This window comes from Motacilla alba, chromosome 4 (assembly GCF_015832195.1).
Source record: "Motacilla alba alba isolate MOTALB_02 chromosome 4, Motacilla_alba_V1.0_pri, whole genome shotgun sequence".
NCBI lineage: Eukaryota > Metazoa > Chordata > Aves > Passeriformes > Motacillidae > Motacilla > Motacilla alba.
In genome coordinates, this window is record NC_052019.1 from 55902706 (window position 1) to 55926884 (window position 24179).

General features: G+C 38.9%; 1 protein-coding gene across 7 annotated transcripts in view; it reads left to right on the forward strand.

The window, feature by feature from the left end:
- The window catches only part of MAPK10 (mitogen-activated protein kinase 10), a 146522-nt gene that overhangs the window by 65871 nt on the left and 56472 nt on the right, over window positions 1–24179 (forward strand). For 6 of the 7 annotated variants that reach the window (XM_038134861.1, XM_038134857.1, XM_038134858.1 and 3 more), the window contains 2 exons: window positions 572–643; window positions 10135–10304. In XM_038134861.1, the coding sequence (XP_037990789.1) occupies window positions 578–643; window positions 10135–10304 (236 nt within the window). In that variant the 5' untranslated portion in view covers window positions 572–577. Of the gene's footprint in view, window positions 1–571; window positions 671–10134; window positions 10305–24179 lie in introns of all 7 variants that reach the window. The other variant, XM_038134862.1, reaches the window with a different exon arrangement.

Here is a 24179-nt window from a genome sequence, read left to right on the forward strand (position 1 = left end):
AAAAAAAAAAAGTCTCCAGTCTGTGCAGTTGTTTTGTGTAAGGAATCTCTTTGTGCCGTGGACCCTTCTTACTGCCCTCTTCTGTAGCTTTTCTAGTGAACTACAGAATGAGAACTACATGGGATGCTCACAAAATGGATGAATTTACACGGTGATGTAGCTAGTCTTTCCACTTCTATAACTTCCCTAATACTTGTCAACTTAGGACTTTTTGTTCCTCCCCATGATAAGCGTCTCCTATTCCCACATAGTTTAGAACATTGTTGACCTGATTTTTTTGGTTTTGTTTTTGGTGTAGGAGTATGCAAGTGACATGATAAACTTTGAATTAATGGCACCAGTTACTGTAAAGTTTTCCAGATGTAACCAAGTCATATTTGGGGCCATAACCTTGACAGGCATTGGACAGAATTTAAAGCATTTTTACAGTTCAGTGTTGCAACATTTCTGGTTTTGACAAGCTGGGTAACAAATCAGGTTGGTTTTATAATCCAAATGAAGCTAGAGCTGCATTATACTTGCACATCAGCAGCCATACAAGAATTCTATGTCTACTTTTCTTTACTCGCAGGTATTTATGAGCCGCCATTTCTTGTATTATTGTGGTGAACCTACTCTGGATGTGAAGATTGCCTTTTGTCAGGTGTGTGTTCCTTACAGGTAAAACAAGGTACAGTATATACTTGTACTTCATTTTTGCAATACATGCTATAATAAGAGAAAAATAGAAATGAGTTTCAGCAGCTTACTGCAAGTAACTGTTTATAAAAATGATTAATAAATACAAAAAAAGAGAAACGCATCACAAAAAATTACTTTTCTATTTGACCTCAAGTTTATTTTGTTATTTTGTCTTAATGATTTTTGATTTTGTTTTGATAAACTCTCAGTTAATATTTTAACATTTTATTAGTGAAAAATAATGGCACAGTATTCAAACAGAAAAACTGCAAATTAAAACTATCTTAGTCTCTGTTCTTCTGAGACAGAGCCTTTTACATTGTAGCCTGTGACTAATTTTCTGTTTACCTATACTGGAAGTGAAGGAAGTGTTATTAAAATTGTGGTCTTTGTCTTGTCTCCCATTGAACACCATGTGCTATTGAGGCCCTGGAGCCATGAGACTGCACTTAAGCCAATTCTGTGTTTCTACATCACCCTTGAAATCATTTGGTCACAGTGCATAGAAGCCCACAAAGCTGAAACTAAATTTCTGATGCAAAGAAAAAAAACTTCTTGATTTATCCAGTTTTTTGTTTTCTTGGTTAATTTAGTTAACATATTTAGTCTCAAATCTGTGCGCATAATTTTCCCTTGTGAATGAAAGATGACTTTTCCTGCTCACTTCTGAACAGTGTTTTTGCTTGAATTCTGTCTCTTCATAGTTTTAAGAGTTTTTTGTGAGATGGGGCATCAGTAATCTAACTAACTGGAGAGATATTAGGGGCACTCTTCACTTTTTGAAGCGGAAAACAATGCTGCATTCTTAGAAATGAATTTATGATAAAAACTATTTTTTTGTTTTATATTACATGTGGAGTCCAAGTGAAAGCATAACTGTAAAAAAGGAGAGGGCTATTACTTGTGTGTAAGCATTTAACATGAGACAGTGAGAGAAGTTAAAAAGTTTGCTTTGTGTTTTTTAACTCAGGGGCACTAAATATTAATTCTGCTGAGAAGGTTGAATCTGGACTTAGGAGTCATCAGCTATGGGATGGGTCTTGGCTATTCAGTTTGATAATCTGCTTAACTGTCTTTTCTATTTTATTGCCTGTTTTCATGTGTGTGTGTTTAACTGGCTTAATTCTTCCACTGGCAACTTTGTCAAACGTAGTATTTTTGTAATGTTTTGACAGAGTTTGCTTCCAAAAAAATTGCAGAAATTGCAAATTTTTTTTTTTTCTCAGATTGTATGAGAAAAGTGTTATTGATAAAAAAACACTTTTGCTGTGCAGAATAGAAGTTTTTTGCATAGCTCTCCTCTCCTTTTTACTTTGACCATTTTTGATGCATTTTTATCACTGAGTGAGATTAACTCCTATTTGATGGCTGCAGTAGGTACCCAGAATGGCCTCATCCACTAAACACATACAAAGAGATACTATCCTGGCATTGTAGGGAACAGAATTCTATCCTTCAAGCACTTACCACACAGATAGCTTTTCAAGGTCTTCAGACCTTCAGATCAATTCTCTTGAGGATAAAAACTGGTTTAAGCTTCTTGTTAGTTTATTCTCTTCATAAAGGTAGGCCCTGATCCAAATAACAGCTGTAACTATGTGCAAGAACAGTCTCTAAGTTAAGTGTCTGGTTGCATTAAGACCGGTCTTGGATGCTGTTCATTTGTATGGTTTAGAGTGGGATGGGGGTTATATCTCTGTCCTTGGTCCAAGCATCCAGATCTTTATTTAGAGACTAGGGATAGTGTCCAGGTGGTAATATTGTTTATTCCATTCTTATTCCTGCTTCCATTTGAAATGTGTGTCTCACTGCGGACTTTCTCCAAAGTGCTTGTGCTGAAGTGCCCTTCTTAAAGCTTCAGTATTGAAGAGAACTCCGATTATTTTTAGTACTGGGGGTGTATTTTTCTTGTAATATATATTTGTGGCCTAAAAGGCATCGCTTTATGTGCTCTGAAGGAAAGTGACATATACATAATTACAGGCTTTTATCTTTGGCATAGAGCTTATGTCACTGAGCGTACTAGTTATGTACAATGAAATGCTAATTCAGCAGAAATAGAATTTTAAGGATTTTCAGCTTAAGGAAAAAAAAAAGAACAGCCCTTCCTGAGAAACACTCAGTAGCATAAGTAGGGTAAATATGTACCTCCTTAGCCCTTCACCCTGTTTGCAGTGTAAAAACACCCCGGTCTGGAATTACTGGACATGGGTAGCCAATTCAGTAGTCTGTTCTGAAACAGAAACCTTTTTTAAGGCTGAGGAAAAAGACATCTGCTTTTCTATCATAGTAGAAAAGTAGGACAAGAAGGCCTGTAGAATTTCATTAGACTTCTGTAAGGCTGGTATCACCAACAAGCTTTTATCTGTAGGACCCTGCACATTTTTATTGTAGCACAAGGTATGCAGAGTAGTGTATCATGAGTAGGATAGGACATTAAATTTTAATAGTAATATACTAACAATATTGAATAATCCCAAAAGAATACTGACTTCTCCATCCATATTTTTCTCCATTTAGTCTTTCAGAATCATTTTTTAAATAAATATCAAGACATGTGTAGTCTGTCAGAATTTACATGTTCCCTACGCTGTAGGTGTATAGGGCACATTTATTTAGAATACAATTCTAAATGTAGTGTGTCCTGTGGTTATGCCTTCTATCCAAGGGGAGATTAGCTGGTATTCAAAAGTTATCAATAATTGATATATTTCCTTTTTTATGAATAAAATGATACTTTATAGGGTCAAGAGCTGTCTATTTCTAACTAAAGGTATGATTACTTAGCTCCATACAGTCTTTATTCGTAAAAGGGAGAATCCTTTCATTAGCTATTGTCTTCACATCCAATGCTGTAATTATATTTTTCTATTGAGAAATCTACTTTCTCTCCTGTATTTTGCATTTGGATCACTGATTTAGTTCCTCTCCCCAAAGAAACCTCAGTCTCAAGGAACCTTTTCTTTCAGTGTTCCTTGATCAGTCCTTTCAACCTTCTTTGGTGTGATGGCCAGGGCTGGATGTCACCTGTGTGTCAGCATTGAGCTCTTCAGGAATCAGGGGGAGGAGGAATCATTTGAAGTAGTGTTTTCTTGTGCAGATACTCACAGATTGCTCATCTGTAGGAATCTGGCCTGGAAAAAAAGACATACCTCTGGGACACAGTGACTTCTGAGCAATACATGATACCACAGTTATAAATGAGCTATGAAAACTTGGTGCCTGTAGGAAGGAAGGAATTAAAAGTACTGAGAGCTCAGTGAACATGTGGAGAGCAAGAGAAGAATAAGTAAATAGTGCTTTGCTTCATGTTTTGAGTAGATACAACTGAGAAGGAGAAGGCAGACTTGCTGCTTTGTGTGTAATCAGAACTAGGTAAGACCTAGGTAACCTGATAGATTTTTGGTATCTCAGTTAGAAGAGGTTAAACAAGGACAGAGTGTTTAAACAAACAAATAAAAAACAACTATTAAAAAACCCCCAACCTAATGAAAAAAAAAAAACCAAAAAAGAACCAAACCAAACCCAACCAGCACTTAGAAACATTGTACTACATTTAATAAAATGCTTTAATATGATGTGTTGAAATAGAGTGAATAAAGCAAATGTAAAAAGATTGATCTCTGATCAATCAAGACTGAGTTGCTTGCAGGGGTCTGTTGTCTACTTGAAAGGCTAAGTGCAGAAAGCCCCCTGTCTGGGGGCAAGACAGCTGGAGAGAGATTAAAAGAAGGCCAGAAATTAGCTTTTAAATCTCACTCAAAACACACTAAAATCAGGAGGACTAGGTGACTAATGCAAGCCTCAGAGGAGGAGAATGAGCCAGAAGAATGGAGAACTGTGGTATGATGTGGCTGGTAAGACCAAAATCTGTAATATTACATCCAACCACACACACACACAAGATGAAACCCGGTGTAGGAGATTGGATCACTGTTTATGGACTTTTGAGTTCAGGGAGAACCAGAATAAGTAAGAAGTCTGGCTTTATGGAGAGAATAAAAATAGATAAAATTTCTGCTATAAATGTGTCATAAATAGAATACACAATTTAAAACAATATAGTAGATCTTTCTATGCAAAGACACTCTGTATTTCCCTAGTGATAGCTTCTGTGGCTATTCAAATTTACACAGCGAAACCTGTGACCATGAAATTCGAAGCAGAAGGCTCAGCAAATTCAAGTTCATGCCAGAATTCTGGCACTTGAAACTTCTGTGAGAATTAGAGCTGTGCAAGTGGGAGGAGAGCCGTTAAATTCATAGTGCTGCTGGCTGAGCAGATGCACCCAGGTGAGCAGGGCTTGCCTCTATGCACATTTGCAGAGCTGGCCAGAAGCCTGAGGGTTTTACCAGACTCCTGAATGTTGGTCTGTACAACCTCAGCATTTGACTTTCAAGGTTAAATTGTAGCTTTAAGATATCCTTTTGTATCCTGAGGTGTCCAAAGGCTTCCACCTCTGGAATGTGCTGTGGTCCACACCAGATTCTTCATCTGAGGCTGGGTGCAGATGTGGGGGCTGCTGGGGAGCCATCATGGTGTCTGGCTCAGAGCATCCTCTCTGCTTCATCCTGCTCATCTCTGGGCTCCATGCCAGCTGGCAGTCAGCCTCTCGGTCTTCTGTCTGATTCTTTCACTCACCTGCATTTACACACACGTGGAGGTCTTTAATTGATTTCAGTAGCCTTGCATCATGGCACCCTCAAATGGGTGTTCCAGCCAGGATTTCTGTGGGCAGACAGGGAAGGATATGAGCACTGAGGCAAAGTTTCCCCTCTGCTGATGCTGCCAGCAGAATCTGTGACAATGCTCATTGTCATGGACATGCAAGGGAGAGCAATTTGCCTTAAATTGCTGCTAGCATAGTTTATGTTTATAAAACCTGAAATGCATGAGATGCTGGGCTGCAAGACGTTGCCATATTTTAGGCTCGTCAATAATAGAAGGAATGGTATTCAGAAACAAAGGTCTGTCAGTAAAATATGATAAGTATGGTTATTTTGTAGGATAGAAATGGACAAATAAAATGGGATATCAGGAAGCAATTCACCTCACAGTATAGAAAATAACATAATTTTATTTCTGTTGGGCTTTTTAACTCTCTTGCTCTCTGTACTCTGAAAGAAAGGAAAAGAATATAGTTTGTATCTTTGTGTGAGGCAGTAAGTTTTTTGAGTTCCACTGAATTTTTAAATACTTGTCCTTTGAAAGCAAAATACATGCTCTCTAAGCAATTAGCAATGGTGAGGGTATCTCTTTCCTTCATCTCAGATGCTTGAGTCTTGACAGTTTATTTTCTTTTCTCTTTCTCACTTGTCAGGTTACTAAGCAAATATCATTGCAAATATGGCTATGTGCTCAAGTGAGCTAACAAGGATAGTTAGGTTTTCAGGGCTGAGAAATTTTCACTTCTCTTACTCTTGAATTTCTCAGTATGGAGGAAAGAGAATGGCATTGGGGAATGTGTGTGTGTGCATTAGAAGTTTTCAATGAGGTACTGAAAGGAGAAAGTAATGGTTCATGCATTTTTGTACGTATGAAATGAAAGCTAAGTTCCTCTCAGTGTTGAAATAATGTAATCTCATTGTCCAAATGTTTATGGAAACTGAGAACAAATGGCATTTCCATGCAGAGTTTGTCTCTGAGGAATAATCTTTCATTTTACACAGAGGTCTGAGAAACTTGGATGTGTTTTGTTAGAAGTTTCACAGCTTCAACATTTACTGTTGTTCTGGGGCCTCAGTATTGTAGCTTGCCCAAGTTCATTTGAAGTTCACCTGAAAATGTATTAACTCATTGGAATTCATTTTGCTATATGAGACCTATACATTTTTACTGTGGTATCCTGATTGCAATGTGTATCTTTAAACTTGTCTGTTTCTTAACGAAGAACTAATTCCTGGTTTCTCATGATGTTAGCCTCCATCACATTTGAAAGGAGTTTATGGTTAGGTGCATCTACAGAAGGGTATATAGTGGAAATTCCTAGCCCTGGGTTCCTTTCTGATGCCACATAATCAAAGCTTTACCTTAAGCTGCCTGTACAGGACTTGTAAGCATTGTGCAGTAAAACCTGAATCTGAAATAGCTTAGTGGTGTACAAGGGGGCATCTGGGGGAATGTCAATATCTGTACCAACACCAAGGCTTCTGGAAGGGCTTTAAATGAGCACTGAGGATGTAACAAGAGACGAACAAAATGTAGTGTGTAGGCTTCTTTAAGATGAGCTATGTGAATTTGAAGATTGGAAGAAGAACTTTTTTCATCAGGGTTTGAAACTAAGACTAACATTGACATGCTCTGTAAAGAGTATGAATTTCCTTGCTGAAGGGAAAAGATTTTATATCTTAATTTTGGAATGAAACAAAGCTGCCATTTCCTTGTCCTCAATAGGAAGTGTCTGTTGAATCAACCAGAGAGGGTTCTTGATTATGTGTCAGCTTGGCTTGGGGATCTGATCAAATGTGATTAATCCAATAATGCTGTTAATTCATTGACTTAGGGATTTGGTTTAAGTCAGCATCATGACAAGGATAGTTATATCATTCATCTCCTGTTGTTATGCAAGTAAACAGTGCATTGGGCATCAGTAACCTTACTATGCTTTTGTTTTGCTTATTTAGGCTTTGGTAAAAATTGGAAAATATAGAGATGGGGGGTTTTGTAGTTTTTTAGTGGTGTGAGTTTAGAGCAAGGAGGCAACTTAGATTTTGGCCTCTCCACAAAGCTGAAATTTTTGTCACTCAGAGGAGGCATTCTGCTTGAAGTGAACTTCCAACTAAATCAGTCTGCCTTGAATTTTACAGGTAATGCTTGGTGTTTGTTTTCTATCAAAGACCTTATGGGGTGCAAATTTTTAAGTAGGGAAAAAGATACTAATCTAAAAAGAAAAACTTATTCCATGAAAAATAAAACAGTCTTTACCTTTCTCTCTCACACACCGTTAGGAGCAGATTGTCATAGGAGTGGTCTGTGTTGTGCAGAGGAGAGCTGCTCATCAGGACATTTGCGTTTTCTTATCAGTTGTGGTCTTCTGGGTCCACAACTTTAATTGCCGTTGACTGAAGCAATGGGATATGTTAATTACCCATATAACTGAGGTACTACAGAGTGGTTCTTCTCAGCTGTTTTAATTGATTTTTAAGACATTTCTGGATTTAAAAGGACCAGATGCTGGGACCACGGCAGTTCAGAAACCCTGCTGTACGCAGCTTGAGTTTCCTGAGGCTAGTAGTTCACACAGTCAGGCTAACTTAAAAGCAAGTAATTTTTATTCTAGACATAGGGTGATAAAATATGTGCTCCCATGTAGCTCCATACCACACAAGGAGCTGTCAGGTAGCTCGGGAGTGAGGACACAAACAAGTTGTGGCAGGCCTGGCTCATCCAAGCCTTAACAAAGTCATCCAATTTGTTTAAAAAATTCACTCTGTCTGTACTTCCAGAGGAGCTGCATATGAGTCAGGCTCACTCAGGAATGCAATTTTTATGCTGACACTTTATACATAAACATTGGTTTCAGAGTAATGGGTGTTAATGCTGAATATGTCCTGCATTGTTCTGATAATGACATCAGGAAAAACACGCTCCAAATGCACTTGTCTAGCCAGAGGGAGTTGTGAAATTCCTGTCAATCAGGAGCATGTTATTAAAAAACCCAAAAAACCTACCAGTTTCAGGTCTGGTATGAATACCTGAGCTGAATAGCCAAATTTTATGCATCTCTCTTCACAGAATGGAAGACATTTTAGGACTAAGGCTGAGGCTACGCAGTGTGAATCGGATGCAGCCTGTTTGTCTTCCAATGAGAAAAATTCAAACCTCTTCTGGAATCATTTCATTCTCCAGAAGCTTCAATTTAGCACTGCATCAGTGTCCATAAATCTCCCACTTTTTGTGTTAGGGCAAGGCCTCCCCTGCTTTCCCCCTCACAATGTTTGATGGTCAAGTTAAAGTAAAGTTACCACTTGGTTTTCTGAGATGATACTTTGTGTTTGAATGAAGAGCTGCATTTATTAAAATGTTTCAAAGTCTTTCAATGAGGTGTTTAGGATGATGCTGTCCAGCACCAAAGGGCCTTCCAGTCAGATAATGGATCAAAAATAAGAAAATTTTTTTTCCAAGGCAAACCTGAAAACCCAAGTTCTTTACAAGGTCAATAATCTGTTTTTAATGAGCTGATTTTTGGAACACTGGAATGATGTTCCTTTTAATTGAACGAGTAATGTAATCAAAGTCAACTTTACTTTTTTCCCACCTCCATCAAATTTCAGTGTAGTAGTCCATAAACACATAATGCATTTGATCATTGAGATTTTTCTGGGGGAAAGAAATTTATAATAGAGCAAATAAGAAAATTTATAAACTCTGTTTGGGAGCACTGAAAAAAACCTCACATAGACAGAGGCATAGCTGGTTTTTGTTTTTGCTTTATGGAAGGCATTTGGGCATGTCTTGACTTCCATAACTGAACTGTCAACTCTTTTAGGGCAGATCTGTTGTAATATGTTGAGCTTTTGAATCCTGTGCTCAGCATCATGTACTATAGAATCCTAAATTACGAGCACTTAATTCTGATTTTTATCTCAAATTACTATAAATTTGCTTTGTAGTCCATAGGGCACTGAGCTCAGCAGTAGTCATAAAGGGATTATAATGTAACTTGCTGCATGGTAATTTTATAAATTTGAGGGAAGGTTTTTTAAATCTTGTAAAAATGATTGGGTTTTAATTTTACAGTTTTGGGGAGGAGCACTGCTGTGCAGTGCTAGCTACAGTACTTGGTTTTGTGTCATAAAAGTTGGTGTTTGCTGCATTTGTTAGGTCATGAGAGCAACTCTCCCTCCTATCCTTAGGAACCCAGAACTCTTGAAGACCTCGAGAGCTTCTGAATAAATCTCCATGATACTGAGCCATGTTGGGTCATAGCTTGTCTCATTAAGTGCTCTCTTTTGCGAACCCTGTTGAAAGGTTCTCAAGGCCTTTATCACATGCTCAGGGAATGTTTTAGCACTCATGGGAATACATTTGCTTGCTCTGTCTGATCCATAATGAAGAGCCTGACTCCTGCAACTCTTGTACCACTTCCACACTGATGAAAGTCATCTTATTTTAAATTAATTGCAAAACAAACGAGGGCAGAATCAGCACGAGCACATAATCCAGTAGTCATGAGGCAGGAGTGATGACAGGCAGAGACCAGTAGTTGGCAGTGACTGCGTCACAATCAGCTGGAGAATTCTTTGACTGGTTTTCTTTAATCAGTGCCTTTTTATGGTGACTTCCTGCTTGAAAGAAGATTTGATACAGTCTTTATGAAAATGAGCCAAAAATGCCAAGAATTTATATTGAAAAATTAGGCTGACAGTGCTTTATCAGTATTCTAATGTTTTACCAGCCTTGGTTTCTCTGTTTTTACCAACCCCTCTCCCCTTCCCTTCTTCTGTACGACAGGGATTTGGAAAACAAGTGGATGTGTCATATATTGCCAAACATTACAACATGAGCAAAAGCAAAGTTGACAACCAGTTCTACAGTGTGGAAGTAGGTGACTCGACCTTCACAGTCCTCAAACGCTACCAGAACTTGAAACCTATTGGCTCTGGGGCTCAGGGAATAGTTTGGTGAGTATCAGCACTTTCTCTTCTGATGCCTTGAAAGAGAATTGGCATTTTGCATCTCCTCACAGTTTGCCAGCCACAGCTGTTGTCTAAAATTGCAAAAATAGCACTCAGGCAACAGACATCCTGAGGCAGAAGGAGCCCAGTGGTTTGCTAATAAATTCCCCGGCTGGTGAGAGTGATAGCACTGGGTTTGTTCCTCCACACAGCAAAATAGAACTAGCAAGAAAGCAGGAGAGAGATCTAATCATAATTGACAACTGAGGCACTATTTCCAGAGGCAGTGCAAATAATATCCCAAGTAAATCCTGTAATTTTAATCTTTGTGCAGTAAAAGTCATTGAGAGCAATACACAAACTTGTCACATCCCATAGCGTTCTCAAATATTCAGGGTGGAAGCCTTTCAAATTGAGGCAACTGCTAATGTTTCCTTTATTTCTTAAAAGTGATGTTTCAGTGATGTGAATAATGTGAACAGAAGACGAATTCAGTAGCTCTCCTAAACAATTCCATTTGAATTTATCATGTTCAAAAGTTGTAGAATCCTGGGTGGCCTTTGCCTCTGCATTTTTAGACATGGCTTTTAAATTTCTGTGGCTTGTGTTTAAATGTCTCTGTGCAGGCATTTGTTACCTGTTTAATTGTGAGGCATTTAGGTAGCTATAACAATCTTTTTTCTGTAACTTGATCAGAGGTGAAGTCTTAATTCCATCTGTCACCTCTGTCACTGGTTTTTTTTTTCAGAATTTGATGTAATGTGTGTTACTTTACAGGTCCTTTAATCCAGTGGCAGATGGTTTTTGCATGGATTGTTGGCATTGGCACCATAATTGCTAGTGTAACAGCACTGACAGCACATCCTTATGTCTCAGTCCATCACTTCCAGTGTTTAGTATACTTTGAGACCATGCAAGTCCAAAGATTGACCTAAATGACCAATTACCATATTCCTTATCTTAAAAAAGAACTCAAGGTTGCTTTTAAATCAGCTTTAGGAAAGAGGCATATTTTGGGTTCAGTACTACTGAAATTAATTTTCCACTGTTTTTTTCAATTTCATAGAAAGCAAAGATGGTTTTTCTTCCTCCTTTCTATCCTCTATTTGTTTCAGAGGAAAATCAGTTTTTGTTGAACCTCTCTGCAACTAAATTGCTGTAATGATCAATTGTGAGCAGCAAAAAATAGAGAAATTAAGCTAAATAAAATCAAAAACATCCTGTGAATGTTACTTTCATACTAAGAGTTGACAGCAAAATTTAAGAATTTCTTAGGAAAGAAAATAAAATCAGAAAACAAGCAAGTTCAAGTGAAAGTTAACACAAATTCCCTGAAATGGTGAGTAGCATGGAGAGGCCATAAAAGGCCTTTTTGATTATAGAGATATAGAAGTATTACATGATAGATGGGGAAGATAATGAACATTTTTTTCTTAGTTTGTGTTACATGGTAAACTGCCTGTTGTAAGGCAGAATTTCCCAGAAATACAATAAACCATCCATCAGCAAAGTGTGACAAATCAATGGTGAAGTGATTAATTAATGGAAAAACAATTGGGAGATAAATATTTGTAATTTAGCTAAGAGAAAACAATACATTATGAGAAACATCTTCAGTTGTGTTTCTCCTTACCTAATATTAATAATAGGCTTACACAGTAAACTTTATTAGAATAAGTTTTTACTGTAGAAGCTTACTCTATTTAGAAGTATTTTGATGGAAATAGAGTTACATCTAGAAAAAGCTGATTAGGGTAAAAAAAATACTGAAAACCTGCCTATTTATGCATGCTCTGGTGGAGGTAATTTGCCCTGCTTGTCTTGTTCCCTTGCAAAGAATAGCCACGAGGAGTGCCTTTGTGAAAGTAGAGGGGAAAACCTAGGTGATAGCTTCTTTCAGATCCAGTGGCTCTGATTATACTTGATGGCTTGTTCAAGTGTCACAGATCTGGGATGCAATTCTCTCCCTAGATGCCAGAATTAGGAGAAGTGTAGAAGCCTAATGGGTGATTTCTGATTGCTCCCTCTGCCAAGGGCAGGCACAGGTAGGATGGCACAGAGGGGTTTAGGATTGGTCTTCTCAGACCATGGACAGTTTCTGGATTTTCTTTCAGGATAACTGTAGGAAAGGACACTACCTCTTACTGAGTTGAATAACTGGCTGCCCAGCTACTGGAGACAGCGTTGGTGCATAGTGAGGCTTGGTTTTGTGGAGTGATGGAGCACGGCTGCTGAATGCTAACTCCTTTTAGGGGGAGAGGCCTGATGTTTTCCAGGCTCTGAAAGGTGTTGCAGGGTTCTTAGGCAAAGCCACAGAATACTGAAACCTTTCCCATACAGTTCTATGAACAGGTTTCAAGGTAAGCAGGAAAATGTCAGTGGAAAACAATTTATGTTGTGGAACAGAACAGGCACAGGAAGCAGGAAATGTGGTTATGAAAAAGGCAGGGACTTGATTTAACTGGATCGTGCTGAAAATTACACCAAAGAAAAAATTAGTTTCTTGATATGGAAGCATTAAAGATATTAAATCTTCAGGAGATGATAATTTAGTAAATTATGTGAAAAAGACAAAACCATATGGTGTGATTGTTCTAATTGTGCCCGTGTGAAATAATTATAAGCCCAGTGAGGAAATGGTATTTATACAGACATAGTATATGTAGCATCTTTGGAAATTAATCTTTGGTCTCTTTCAATGGGATTTGTGTTAACACAAAATGATTTTAGCAGCCGAAAGAAGGAAAGAAAACAAGCTGCTTGGAATTTCTTGAGCAGGGAAGCTGCTCTTCACCATGCAAGCACTACTCTTTATGAAAGTGTAGGCTGTTTTCCCACTGTGCATCACACTGACATCTGTGAGAGAGCCTATAAAGGGTGTGTTTGCATATCATTATCATGTTGTTAATACAGGTGTGATGATGATGGGGCATCGCTGAAACACACCTTGGAGTTTATGAGACCAAACTGTAGCTGTAAAAACTGCAGAGGCCTGTAACCACACTAGTTAATATTTGAGTCTGTCATAGAAACAGAAAACAGTTTTCTGAGTTTAATTAGATATGTAGCATTAAACTGCTGAGAGAAGAAGTAGCTGATACCTCTCTGCAATGTTAGAAGGGAGTTGACACCTACCTTATTTTGCAAGGGGCTGAGAAAAGGAGACAGGTCACTTTCAGCTTGGGTTTGTGGTGGAGGATGGTGGAAGGAGAGGAATTCTCATGTTCCATAAAATCAACAGAAATATGCTGATGTTGGAGTGGGTGTTTCTTTATGTTTTAGATGAATGCTTTTTTTGCCTGGAAGCAAGGTAATTGATCTGTAGGTTTTCTGCTGTGGTTTGCAAGCCATCATTTTTATGTTGCCTGTGATATTTTTGATACTGTCTGTGATGTCTAGAAAAATGGTGTTGTACAGAAATATTTCAAAAGCAATTTGAAGGGCCTCTGACAGTTTTTGAATTTACGATTGAAGCAAGGGTGAAGTCCAGGTTTCTGAGGCAGATAGGGAAGACATCACTTACAGGCTTGAGGACACAAGTAATTAAAATCTTAGCAGTATCTTTTAGAAGACATTTGGCCTGGTTTATGACCACATGGTGGCTATGCCTGTGTGTATAATCAGGAGAAAATTATAGCTTTGAAAACAAAGTTGTCTGGGTGAACATCAAATGAATGAGTCTGATGATGCCTTTCAGCTGAAATCTTTTATCTTGGTCTTTTCTTAAAAGTGAGCACAAGCTTTCATGCTGCATGATGTTGAGATGTGGTCTAATGATGTGTCAGGTGGACTGGGGGGGTTGGCTGGGAAGGGCTTTATTCTGTCTTGTTGATGCAGGAAGTTTCTGTGTGAGTAATGTTTGAGTGGAGGATATGGGAGCAGGAATTATGCTTTTATGAGAGCTTTTCAGTGAGAGCATTATAAATTTAGAAAGACACCTCATCTGCAGCTATAGAGAAGACTGTAAATATATTCCTGAAGTAGTAAATTGGGAGATGTGCTGCAGATATCTTTCTTTGAATTAGGGGGTTTGAAAAACTTTTGAGCCTGAACTTAAAGGAGATAACAATCTTTTAGTGTTCCCTGTAATAGGTAGAGCCAGCAAGACAATGAATAGCTTGCTGTGTTGCCTAATATTACCATAGGTTCTCCTTTGCTGATTTAATTGTAATTTGGTGGTTGAATTTGGTGGAGTACAGAGATCTTTCAGATCAGACTGTGGTGATTGTGATGCTTGTTGTAGATTATAAATCTGCTGATTCTTTCCTAAAGTAGTCACAGCACCACAGAGTCATTTAGGTCGGAAAAGACCCCCAAGATCACTGAGTCCGACTGCTCCCCCAGCACTGTTCATCACTAAACCATGTCCCCAGGTGCCACATCTGCACATCTTTTTCAATACCTGCAGGGATGGTGATTTAACCAATCCCCAGAGTGTTCAAAGGCTGGAGGAGAAATGTGACAGGTATTGTCCACTGCAAGGTGCAGAAACACTTGAGCTCTTTTGTACAATTATCCTTCAGTTTCTGGTTTTGTGAAGCACCATTGACTCCTGGGCTGGCTGTAAGGATCTCAAGGGATATTACAATGGGAATAATGGTAAAAGCCATAGAAAAGAGCAATTGATACTTCTGACCATAGTAAATTCCAAGCTCATACTTTTCCTTTAGTGCAGTGGAAAAACACAGAGAATAGTGGTCATATCAGTGTTTTACAATTAACACACAATTTTATTTTTATTGTTTAGCTGCACGCTGGTGTATTCAAGTTTTGAGACTTGACTATTTTTTTCCATCGTGGTCCTGCTATCCCAGCAATACTGTTTTGATTTCTTTGTGTTACTGAATTGAAATACTGTATTTCCTGATAGAGATCAACATTTGTGCATGTATAAACTGGTATAGTTCCATTGAAGTTCAGAGATATTCTCTGTGGGATCAATCACTAATTTTCCTCAGAAGAGGAGAACAAAGAACACATGTCATGCAGAGGCCGAATGGGGTGAACAATGTATTTGGATATGCCTAGAATTTCAGTGGCCCTGAAGAGAGTAGCAGCATTAATTTTGTCAGCCCCAGAGTCCCACATGAAGCAGAACTGAGCATATGTCATGAGTTTGGTTACTTTCATTCCAGTTACAGTTACATCTTGCAGGCTTTTTGTGCTTAACATTCTGTTAGCTGGCACTGCAGATTGATCCCGTTCTGTTGTAGATTCTTCAAATTGTGAAACTGTGTCCATTAGTTCAGCCAGTGTTCTCTTCCTCATGCTGTTGTGTGCTTTGACATCCTGATCCCAAGGAGGTTTTTGAAAACAACTTTTAGAGAGTTTTACAAGTGTGTTCTGTGAGAGGAAGCTAGGAAATAGCTGTCACTTTGCACTGGGAACTGTTGCTGTACTGATAGTGAAATAAGCATGCCGGTGTGAACAAATTCTGCCATGTTTCCTAGTGCTAATATCATCCTATACAATGGCAACACATGGTGATTTGAAATTGTTTTGTTTTTCTTTTTTTTTTTTTTTTTTTTTTTTAACCTTTTGGGAAATTCTTGTTGCAATACCAGAAGTTAAACTCAAGCAAGCTTCAAACCTCTCTCATTCATTTGTACATTGCAGGATTTTTCCCCAGCTCCCTGTTTGCAGTTACGCTGTGGTATTCTTTGGATTTTCTAGCATGTCATTGCTCTGAAACACCAAAAATTGTATGTATTTGGTTGCCCATTGATCTGGTGTACATGTGAATGCCTTGGTTCTTGAGAGAGACAGCAAATTTCCCAGTTGTATTTGGAATCTGGATCACCAGCATGTGAATTTTAAGGTGCTGAGAGATTCCCAATGGGTACAGCCAAGGCTGAGTATCTCTCTGTATTTGATCTCCAGAATATTGAGTGGAGGTGTTTATTTAAGTTGGTCAGATTTGTGTTTCTTAAGCTGATTTATTGGAGTTTGCATATTAACACATATCCAGAGACAGTTTGGTTGCATATGGAGTGAGAGGAAGAGGATGTGTCTTGCAGTGCTCTTGCAGCAAAGAACTGAGCTTGGATAAGGAAGGAACTGCTGTTAGGATCACAGAGAACTGTTGCCATGTGACACACTGTACATAACATCTAAAAAATAGAAAAATGGGACAGATGGATTGTGTTTGGGTCATTGTTTGCTTTGATTCTTGAAGCTTCTTCTGTCTACTATGACTATCTATAAGTGAGAAAGAAGCAAAAAAAAATCCCAGTTTCATTTTTTTCTTTTCTTTTTGGTAATATCCTTTTTTTATCAGAATACAGAGATTCCTAGTAGGCAGAGAGTCACCACATATTTCACATTTGTCTTCTTTTGTTTAATTTTCCTTTGCTTGTAGAGAGAAATCTAAAATTTAAAATGTAGTGGTAGTCACAAATGGTATGCAATAAAATGTGCCACAGTATTCTTTTTTAGCAAAGAAATCATGCCCTCTGTCTCTAAAATACACTGTCTATATCTCTATATCCTTTTTTGACTCCTTTCTCCTTAAAGAACCTGTGTGGTTTCTATGACTACAACAGTTAAGCAGGCAAAATCTATTCCATATTTATACTCTGCAAGTTTATGGGAGGAAAAAGTAAATAAGCTCGTGAGGGAACCATCTCTGTGCAATCTGTTTTTGTGAACCCTGGCAGCAATTCTCCCTTTACCTGCTCACAAATTCAGTACTGTAGAGACAGGGTCAGGCTCATTTGAGAGCCCTGGCAGCCAGGGTTTTCAGCTGGGCTGGTACAACTCTTAGGCTTAGAGCAGGTTTCTTCATAGCTGTGGCTGGACCTGTGTTCCCCTTGGAGCCATTAAAATATGTATCAGCTGTTTGTAAATTCTGTATCTGCAGGGAAGTAACTGATGGTTGTGAAAGTTAAGGTCTTTCAATGTTTGTTGGTTAGAAACTCCATTTAATTTACACTTTTTTCTATCAGACAGTGATGTTTTCAAACCCTCTTTACAGATGTCAGGTGCCTATCTATTCCTACACTGCCAAAAGCTTCCTTTTGGTCGCTGACAGATCTCCCTTTTCTCACATTTGTCCTGGGTCACTACTATGATGCAACTTACTGGACAGATTTTTTTTCAAGGCTCTCTTTGCTCCTCCTGGAAAACCAGGATTGGCATTAACTACTGTCAGTGCATTGAAGCTGCTCCTTAAGAGACTTCAGGCTTATCCTTCCATGTCATTCACCTGAAATCCCATCCCTACTGACGTGAACACTGTTCATCATCATCACTGATCACCGTGTGTTTCACATGAGACCTATTGCACAGAACACTTCTGTTTCCTCTTAGGACCAAGGGGTTTCTCCCGTGGTAGAATGGCTGTGGCCACATGGAATCAGGGAAGTGGGGCAATAGGAGAGAGCATCTAAATAAAAGGGCAGGCATCAAAACAAAGAAGCAGTGGAACCAGTCATAGAAAAACTAGAACCAGTCTGGAAAGAAATGCAGCTCAGGTAATTAAATTTTCTTTGTCAGCATGTGTTGCTGATATTTATTCTCTAAGATTAATCTAGTCTACAGATGTTCCCAGTGCTTTACAGAAAGCAATATATTGTGCTTGGTTCCAGGACGTGTCCTTAGACAATCATAAGAGCCAGTGACAGCCCAAAAAAGTTAAAAATAAGTTGTGCAAGATAGAAAGGCAGTATGAAACAAGACAGTCTGTGTGAAGCCTGGGTGAAGTTTGTGAACAATGCAAGGCATATCTAGCGTGACATGAGTGGGAAAAGTCACCAGAATGGGCAAGATTCTGCAATAGAGACAGATAGTTAGAAAGGGAAGCAGAAAGTAGGAAGTCAAATGCAGGAGTCCCTTTGAAAGTCAAAAACAGGACATCGAGGGGTTGGTTTGTTTATTTGTGGGTGTTATTTGTATGGAATTTTGGGGGGGAGGGGGCGTGGATTTTTTATCTTTTTTTCTTTTCTGGCTTCAAATACAGTGTTTTAAAATTCTGTCTACGCATCTAAGTCTTGAAATTTCTGGTGTAACATGGCAACTCAAAAACCTGATTGTGGGGTGAGGGTCTCTAGTGACGCAGAGTCCCCTGGCAGCTGCAAAGGAGAGCCGCTTTATTGAAAAATCTAGGCCTTTTTAAGCAGTCAGGCCTTTCTCAGTTACACAGCTTTAAACCATTACAAACATAATTCAGCCAACCACCGTACACCATGCTGTGAACACGTGAAGGTTATAGAACTCGTTTTTCTACCCCTAATTCAGCTGAGTCTCTTTCCCATAGTCCTTTTCTACTTAGCTAAAGTAGCAGGCCTGAGCCATGATTTTACATGGCCTTCTCTTTGTAAGGTTTTACCTCTATGCAACACCTCATATTTTTCATTTTGTTCCCATTGGAAAAAGACACTTTGGCTTGTTATGCAGCTGGTAAAATATGCTGGTTTTGTCTGCTTAGAACAGCCTTGTAGACATTGCCGGGTTAGTTTGGGGGGAGAACGAGAATTTGAGTAGCCTTTTAGAGTTAAACTTCTTACCTTTTTTCTCCCATGATTATCACATTGTAGGTGAAGGATACGTAGCAGTACACTTTTATTCCACTCTTGAATTTTGGTTTTTTAATCATTTGAGAAATGCGGCAAGAAAAATGAAGTAGCATTTCTTATTCACCCAAGTGACAGCTTTTGTTCTGTTTGTCAGGCAAGTAAGCAAGTCTTTTAAATTGTGATTGTGAGGGGATAATAGTAAGATAGTAGCTGGTTTCTATTCCAGTTTGTAAAGTACAAAAAATAGCAGGTTTATCACGTGACTGACAGTTTGAATGTGGTAGGTACTCAGCTTCTGCCAGGTGCACAGACTCTGTCTCAGTGCCATTATTTCCCATGCCTTTTAAATTGCTGTTAAACAAGGAAACTGGACTTTTTCTGGCTGTGATGCTCAACAAACTTGAAAACTGTCCAAAGTTTACATTCCCTGCTGAGTTCAGAGCAGTAAATGTCAGATCTCTTTGCCAAATTCAGTGTCTTATACCCATTTTCCAGATGTGGGGCAAACATCTACTTAATATGGTTTACCTGCAAATCATGCTTAAGCTTCTTTTGCCCATGTGTTTCCTGCCACTGAGTATTGATAGGCACGCTCCAGCTCTGGTCCATTTTTCAGTTTTTTCTTTGCTCTGGCTTTGGTAAATCCTTGAGCATGCCAAGAGTGAGTAGTGTAGGATACTCTGGAAACCATGAGGTTGTCATCTCTTACATGCTTCACATGTAAAAGGAAGCGTATTGGTCCAGAGCCCTTTTAAAGCAGAATGGAAAAGAAACTTGGCTCCTTTTGCTGCCCAGGTTGAATTTCCTAGGCTGGCAGCTAACAAAAGTTCCTGGCAGCTAGCAGACTGTGTAGTGAGTTAGTGACAAGAGACATTCAAGACCAGAAATACTGATTTTATAGTTCTGTTCAGAAAAGTATTAAACAGCCAAGTGGCTTTCCAAGCCAAGTACGAAGAATTAGCAGAGCACATGCAGATGAGAAGTACGTAAACATTCTCCACACTCAGCATCCTCATGAATATTTTAATCTCCTGGCAAACTGAACCAGAGCCCACTGAGTGTTGTGCCAGGCAATGTGTGAACTTTATAGCTGTTTCCACATTGTCCTTCTCACTGTATCCCTGTATCCACCGTCTTTGTGAGAGAAAATGACTACGGGAAGAGTTTTAGCTTGCATCAATGTGCTCAACTGGTAACTGGTGGGTTGTAAAATGGTTCTTGTTAGGGCATCACCAACTCACATAATTAGAAAGATAACTAACTTTTACTGTAAATGTGTTTATTAAAAAGAAGTGTTACATTCTTTTTTATCCCTGCAGCTTCTTTTACATTGTCTTATATATGATGGCTCAAACACTTTTCTTCAGATCCTCCCATCTGAAATTTTGGCAGATAAGAGCTCTCTCAGCATGACTAAATTATGAGATAGATTTCACAGAGAACTTTTCGGATCTAGCTGTCCTGAGAACTATGAATGAATTCTGCTTCCAATTTTATCTTTGCTGCACAAGACTGCTTGGCTTTGACATTTTAGGCAATGACTGTAGTAGTTGACAAAGAATGAGCAATATAGATTCAGAATCGGACTGTTATGGATATGACAATGACACTGTTTAATCCTTTATGGGTGGCAGTCAAGGGACTGGATGAATTGTGGGCTTGGACTTTGTGTTTCCATGTAAGCATGTAGGCTATTGAACCAGGTAATAGACACCCCTACCAGAGAGAACACTGAGGTACTCAACTTTTTCCCTCAGTCTTCAGTGGCAACCTCTCTTCCCACACCTCTGCAGTGGAGGGGACAGCAGGATAGAGACTGGGGGAGCAAAGTCTCTCCCACTGTAAATAAAGATCAGGTTCATGGCCACCAAGGAACCTGAATGTACATGTGTCTGTCTATGGGTCCTGATGGGAGGCATCCCAGAATGCTGAGGGAATTGGCTGATGCAGTTGCCAAGACACTTTCCATGATATTTGAAAATCCATGGCAGTCAGGTGAAGTCTCAGCTGATAGGAAAAAGGGAAACTTTGTACCCATCTTTAAAAATTAGAGAAAGGAAGACCCTGGGAACTACCAGCCTGTCAGCCTCACCTCTGTGCCTGGGAAGATCATGGAACAGATCCTCCTGGAAGCTGTGCTAAGGCACAGGGAAAACATGGAGGTGATTCAGGACAGCCAGCATGGTTTCACCAGGGGCAAGTCCTGCCTGACCAACCTTGTGGCCTTCTGTGATGGAGTGACTCCATCAGTGGGCAAGGGAAGTGTTTCGCATGTAATTTATCTGGACCTCTGTGAAGCCTTTTGCACAGTCCCCTGTAGCATCCCTCTCTCTAAAATGGCAAGAGGTGGATTTGAGGGGAGGACATGTGCATCCAGAGGGTCGTGGTCAACAGGTCAGAGTCCTGATGGACATCAGTGAGAAGTGGTGCCCCTCAGAGGTCTGTACCAGGGTTGTTTAATATCTTCATTAATCACAGGCAAAGAGATCAAGTGCATCTCAGCAAATTTGCAGGCTTATGACCTTTAATAAGACCAAGTACAAGATGCTGCACCTGGGTTGGGGCAACCCCGGGATCAGCACAGGGGCTGGGGATGAACAGATCCAGTGCAGCCCTGCCCAGAAGGACTTGGAGGTGCTTCTGGATGAGAGGCTGGACATGATCCAGCCGTGGGCACTGGCAACCCAGAAAGCCAAACACATCCTGGGCTGCATCCAAAGCAGGGCGAGGGAGGGAGTGTGTGAGCCCAGCTGTCTTTCCTGATAAAATGCTGAAATGCAAAAATGGAACCACACACTTTGAACTTTTTTCTTAAAATTCTCCAGTTTTTGTGGCACATCTTTGAAGTTTAAGCACTACGGAATTCACTATTAATCTTGACAGCAATGCTGAATTTTCATTCAAGGACTAGGATGATAATCCCAAACAATTCAGGCACTTCAGTCCTCTCTCAAATTGCTTCATTCCATCACAGGATAATGGATCACATGTTTCACATGCATGTTTCACAGGCACATTGCATGTGCAATGCAGCAAGGAGCACTTCGAGCCCCATCAATAATCTCTGCAGTGATGAGTAACCTCATGGAAAACCTTGGCAACTGATTTATTTATTCTGTGAAACTGGAATCTGGTGATTCCAGTAAAAAAAATGATGACTTGTGTAGCAGCTGGGGAAGCAGCTTGGTTATATTTTCTAATCTAGCTGTTTCCACTGGCTTACAAGTAGCTGTGAGCTGATGGAAACACACACAAAAAAACAGGTTGGAACCACAACTGGCAGTAAGAAAAGTGCAGCAGTCATCCATTATGAAGCTGTATTGGTCTTCTTCAGCATCAGCTCTGAATATTGTCTCAATTTCTCTGTATTTTCAAAGGGAAAAGAGCTGATCCAGAGAGTAAAGTAGCCATTCCTGACAAGAGGTCTGTAACTCTTCAGTACAGTCATACTGGATTTTTTTTTTTTTTTTTTTTTTTTTTTTTTTTTTTAGCACAAAGGGTTGCTTCCAAACCTAATAAGGACATTTAAAGGCTTTTTGTTCTAGTGGCCTTTGACTTATACTGCTTGGGGCAAACTTTCTGCACCCTGGAATTCTTTTCTTTTTCCACTAGTTTAATGGAAAATGTTCACTATATTTAAATATAGTTTCTGGAGATTTTTCACTCTAATAACTTTTTTCTGTTAAAAAGTAATTATTGAAGAGCAGAATGTGCACTGTTTGTATGAATGTCTGCCTTTAGAAACTTGGAAGTTATATGTCAAGAGGACGAAAATGAAGTTAAGAATAAGAAAGTCTAATTTTATTCTAAAATTTGGACTGATACCTGAGGGCAACGTAAGGAGCAAACAAACCAAAGCCACCAAAAAACCCCTACCAGAGTACACTTAGAAAAGTTTGCTTGAAGCAAAAGAACATTTACACTCTTTTCTGTTGGAGTACTTGGCTGAAAGGGGACTGCAAGTAGAGAGAAGGTAAAGCACACATTTTATGGTTAAAGCTTCATAAACCACATTCACAGAAATTTTGCTTGACACAGGAAATAGATTTGGTTCTTGTTGTTCCTATAAATGACTTCTTCAGAAACTGCAATACTGATTGCTACTGCAATACTGATAGTTAACACTGCAATAACTGATCTTTATCTGAAGCCATGGGCTTTGAAATTGCCATAGAGAAATTGCTGTTGAAAGGATTCATATATACATCCATCTATGCTTTTCTTTTTTATCTCTCTGTGCATATACATTCAGATGTGTATCTGAGCATTTCTATAGAAGGTGTTCCACTCTATATATTGGGGATGATCAGTGGTTGAGGATGAGCCATCATTAGCATTCTTGTTAAATGTGATTTCAGGTTGTCTTTTATTATCCTAAGAACCCATCTCTAAGAGTTGACTTTAAAAAATAGATATTTTCTGTGGGTTCAACAATCTATTCTGGGGTAGACTATAATGGAATTGATAAATGTTAAGTTTCCCCATTGATGAAAAGATAGGAGGAATAAAGTTAAGTATTTATTTGGTGAGTGTCTATTGAAATAGAAACTTGGACATGAAACTAGAATTCTTTCCATTTCTTTTCAAAATAGGTATAAAAATGAATGCCTGGTCCTCCGAGTGCATGACAACAGATCATTGCTCATTGATCATCTCAGTCTGAGCTCACACAGAATATTATGGTAAATGATGACCTGGGTTTGTGAAAATCTGACTAGGAGTTTCATTTTTTTCCTGCCAAAGTCAGGAAAAAGCCTTGTTAAATAACTGTGATTTCGTATATCTCTTGGTAGTCATGAATTTATATTCACTAATTTTTTTATCTCTGCTAAATAGGTTTGTTTCAAATTATTTACAGTTTTAAAAGGCATTTTTAGCACTAACATTTACCACATCAAACTAACTGTAAAGAGGATTTATGGGTCAAGACTATATTTACTGCATTTTCTGTCTGTACAGCTGCCAGAGACATGGTAGTAAACTTTGAGGATTTTTCTGAGCTCATGTTGCAGTAAAGCTATCATTTTATTATAAGACATGGGGTAATTTAGAGTCAGCTATAAAATCAAGAAACTGTACAAATTAAAAAATAAATTCACAGTTGAGCAAGAGGTGTTATGATGGAGTTTCCAGAGAAACTCTTTTAGATGCAGGTCCAGTCTCTTATTTGAGATTTAGAGTGACTTTCACACTCAGCCTTTTCACCACAATTCACAGACACTCATTACTCTGTCTCTTATTCCTGATCCCTGGAGCCACATGTTTATACAGCCACTCTTCTGCCAGTGACTGAAGTTTGTCTTAAGGAGGGTTATCATCAATACTAACCCTTGGTGTTCCAAGGTAAGGATTTTGTGCAGCAAGCAGC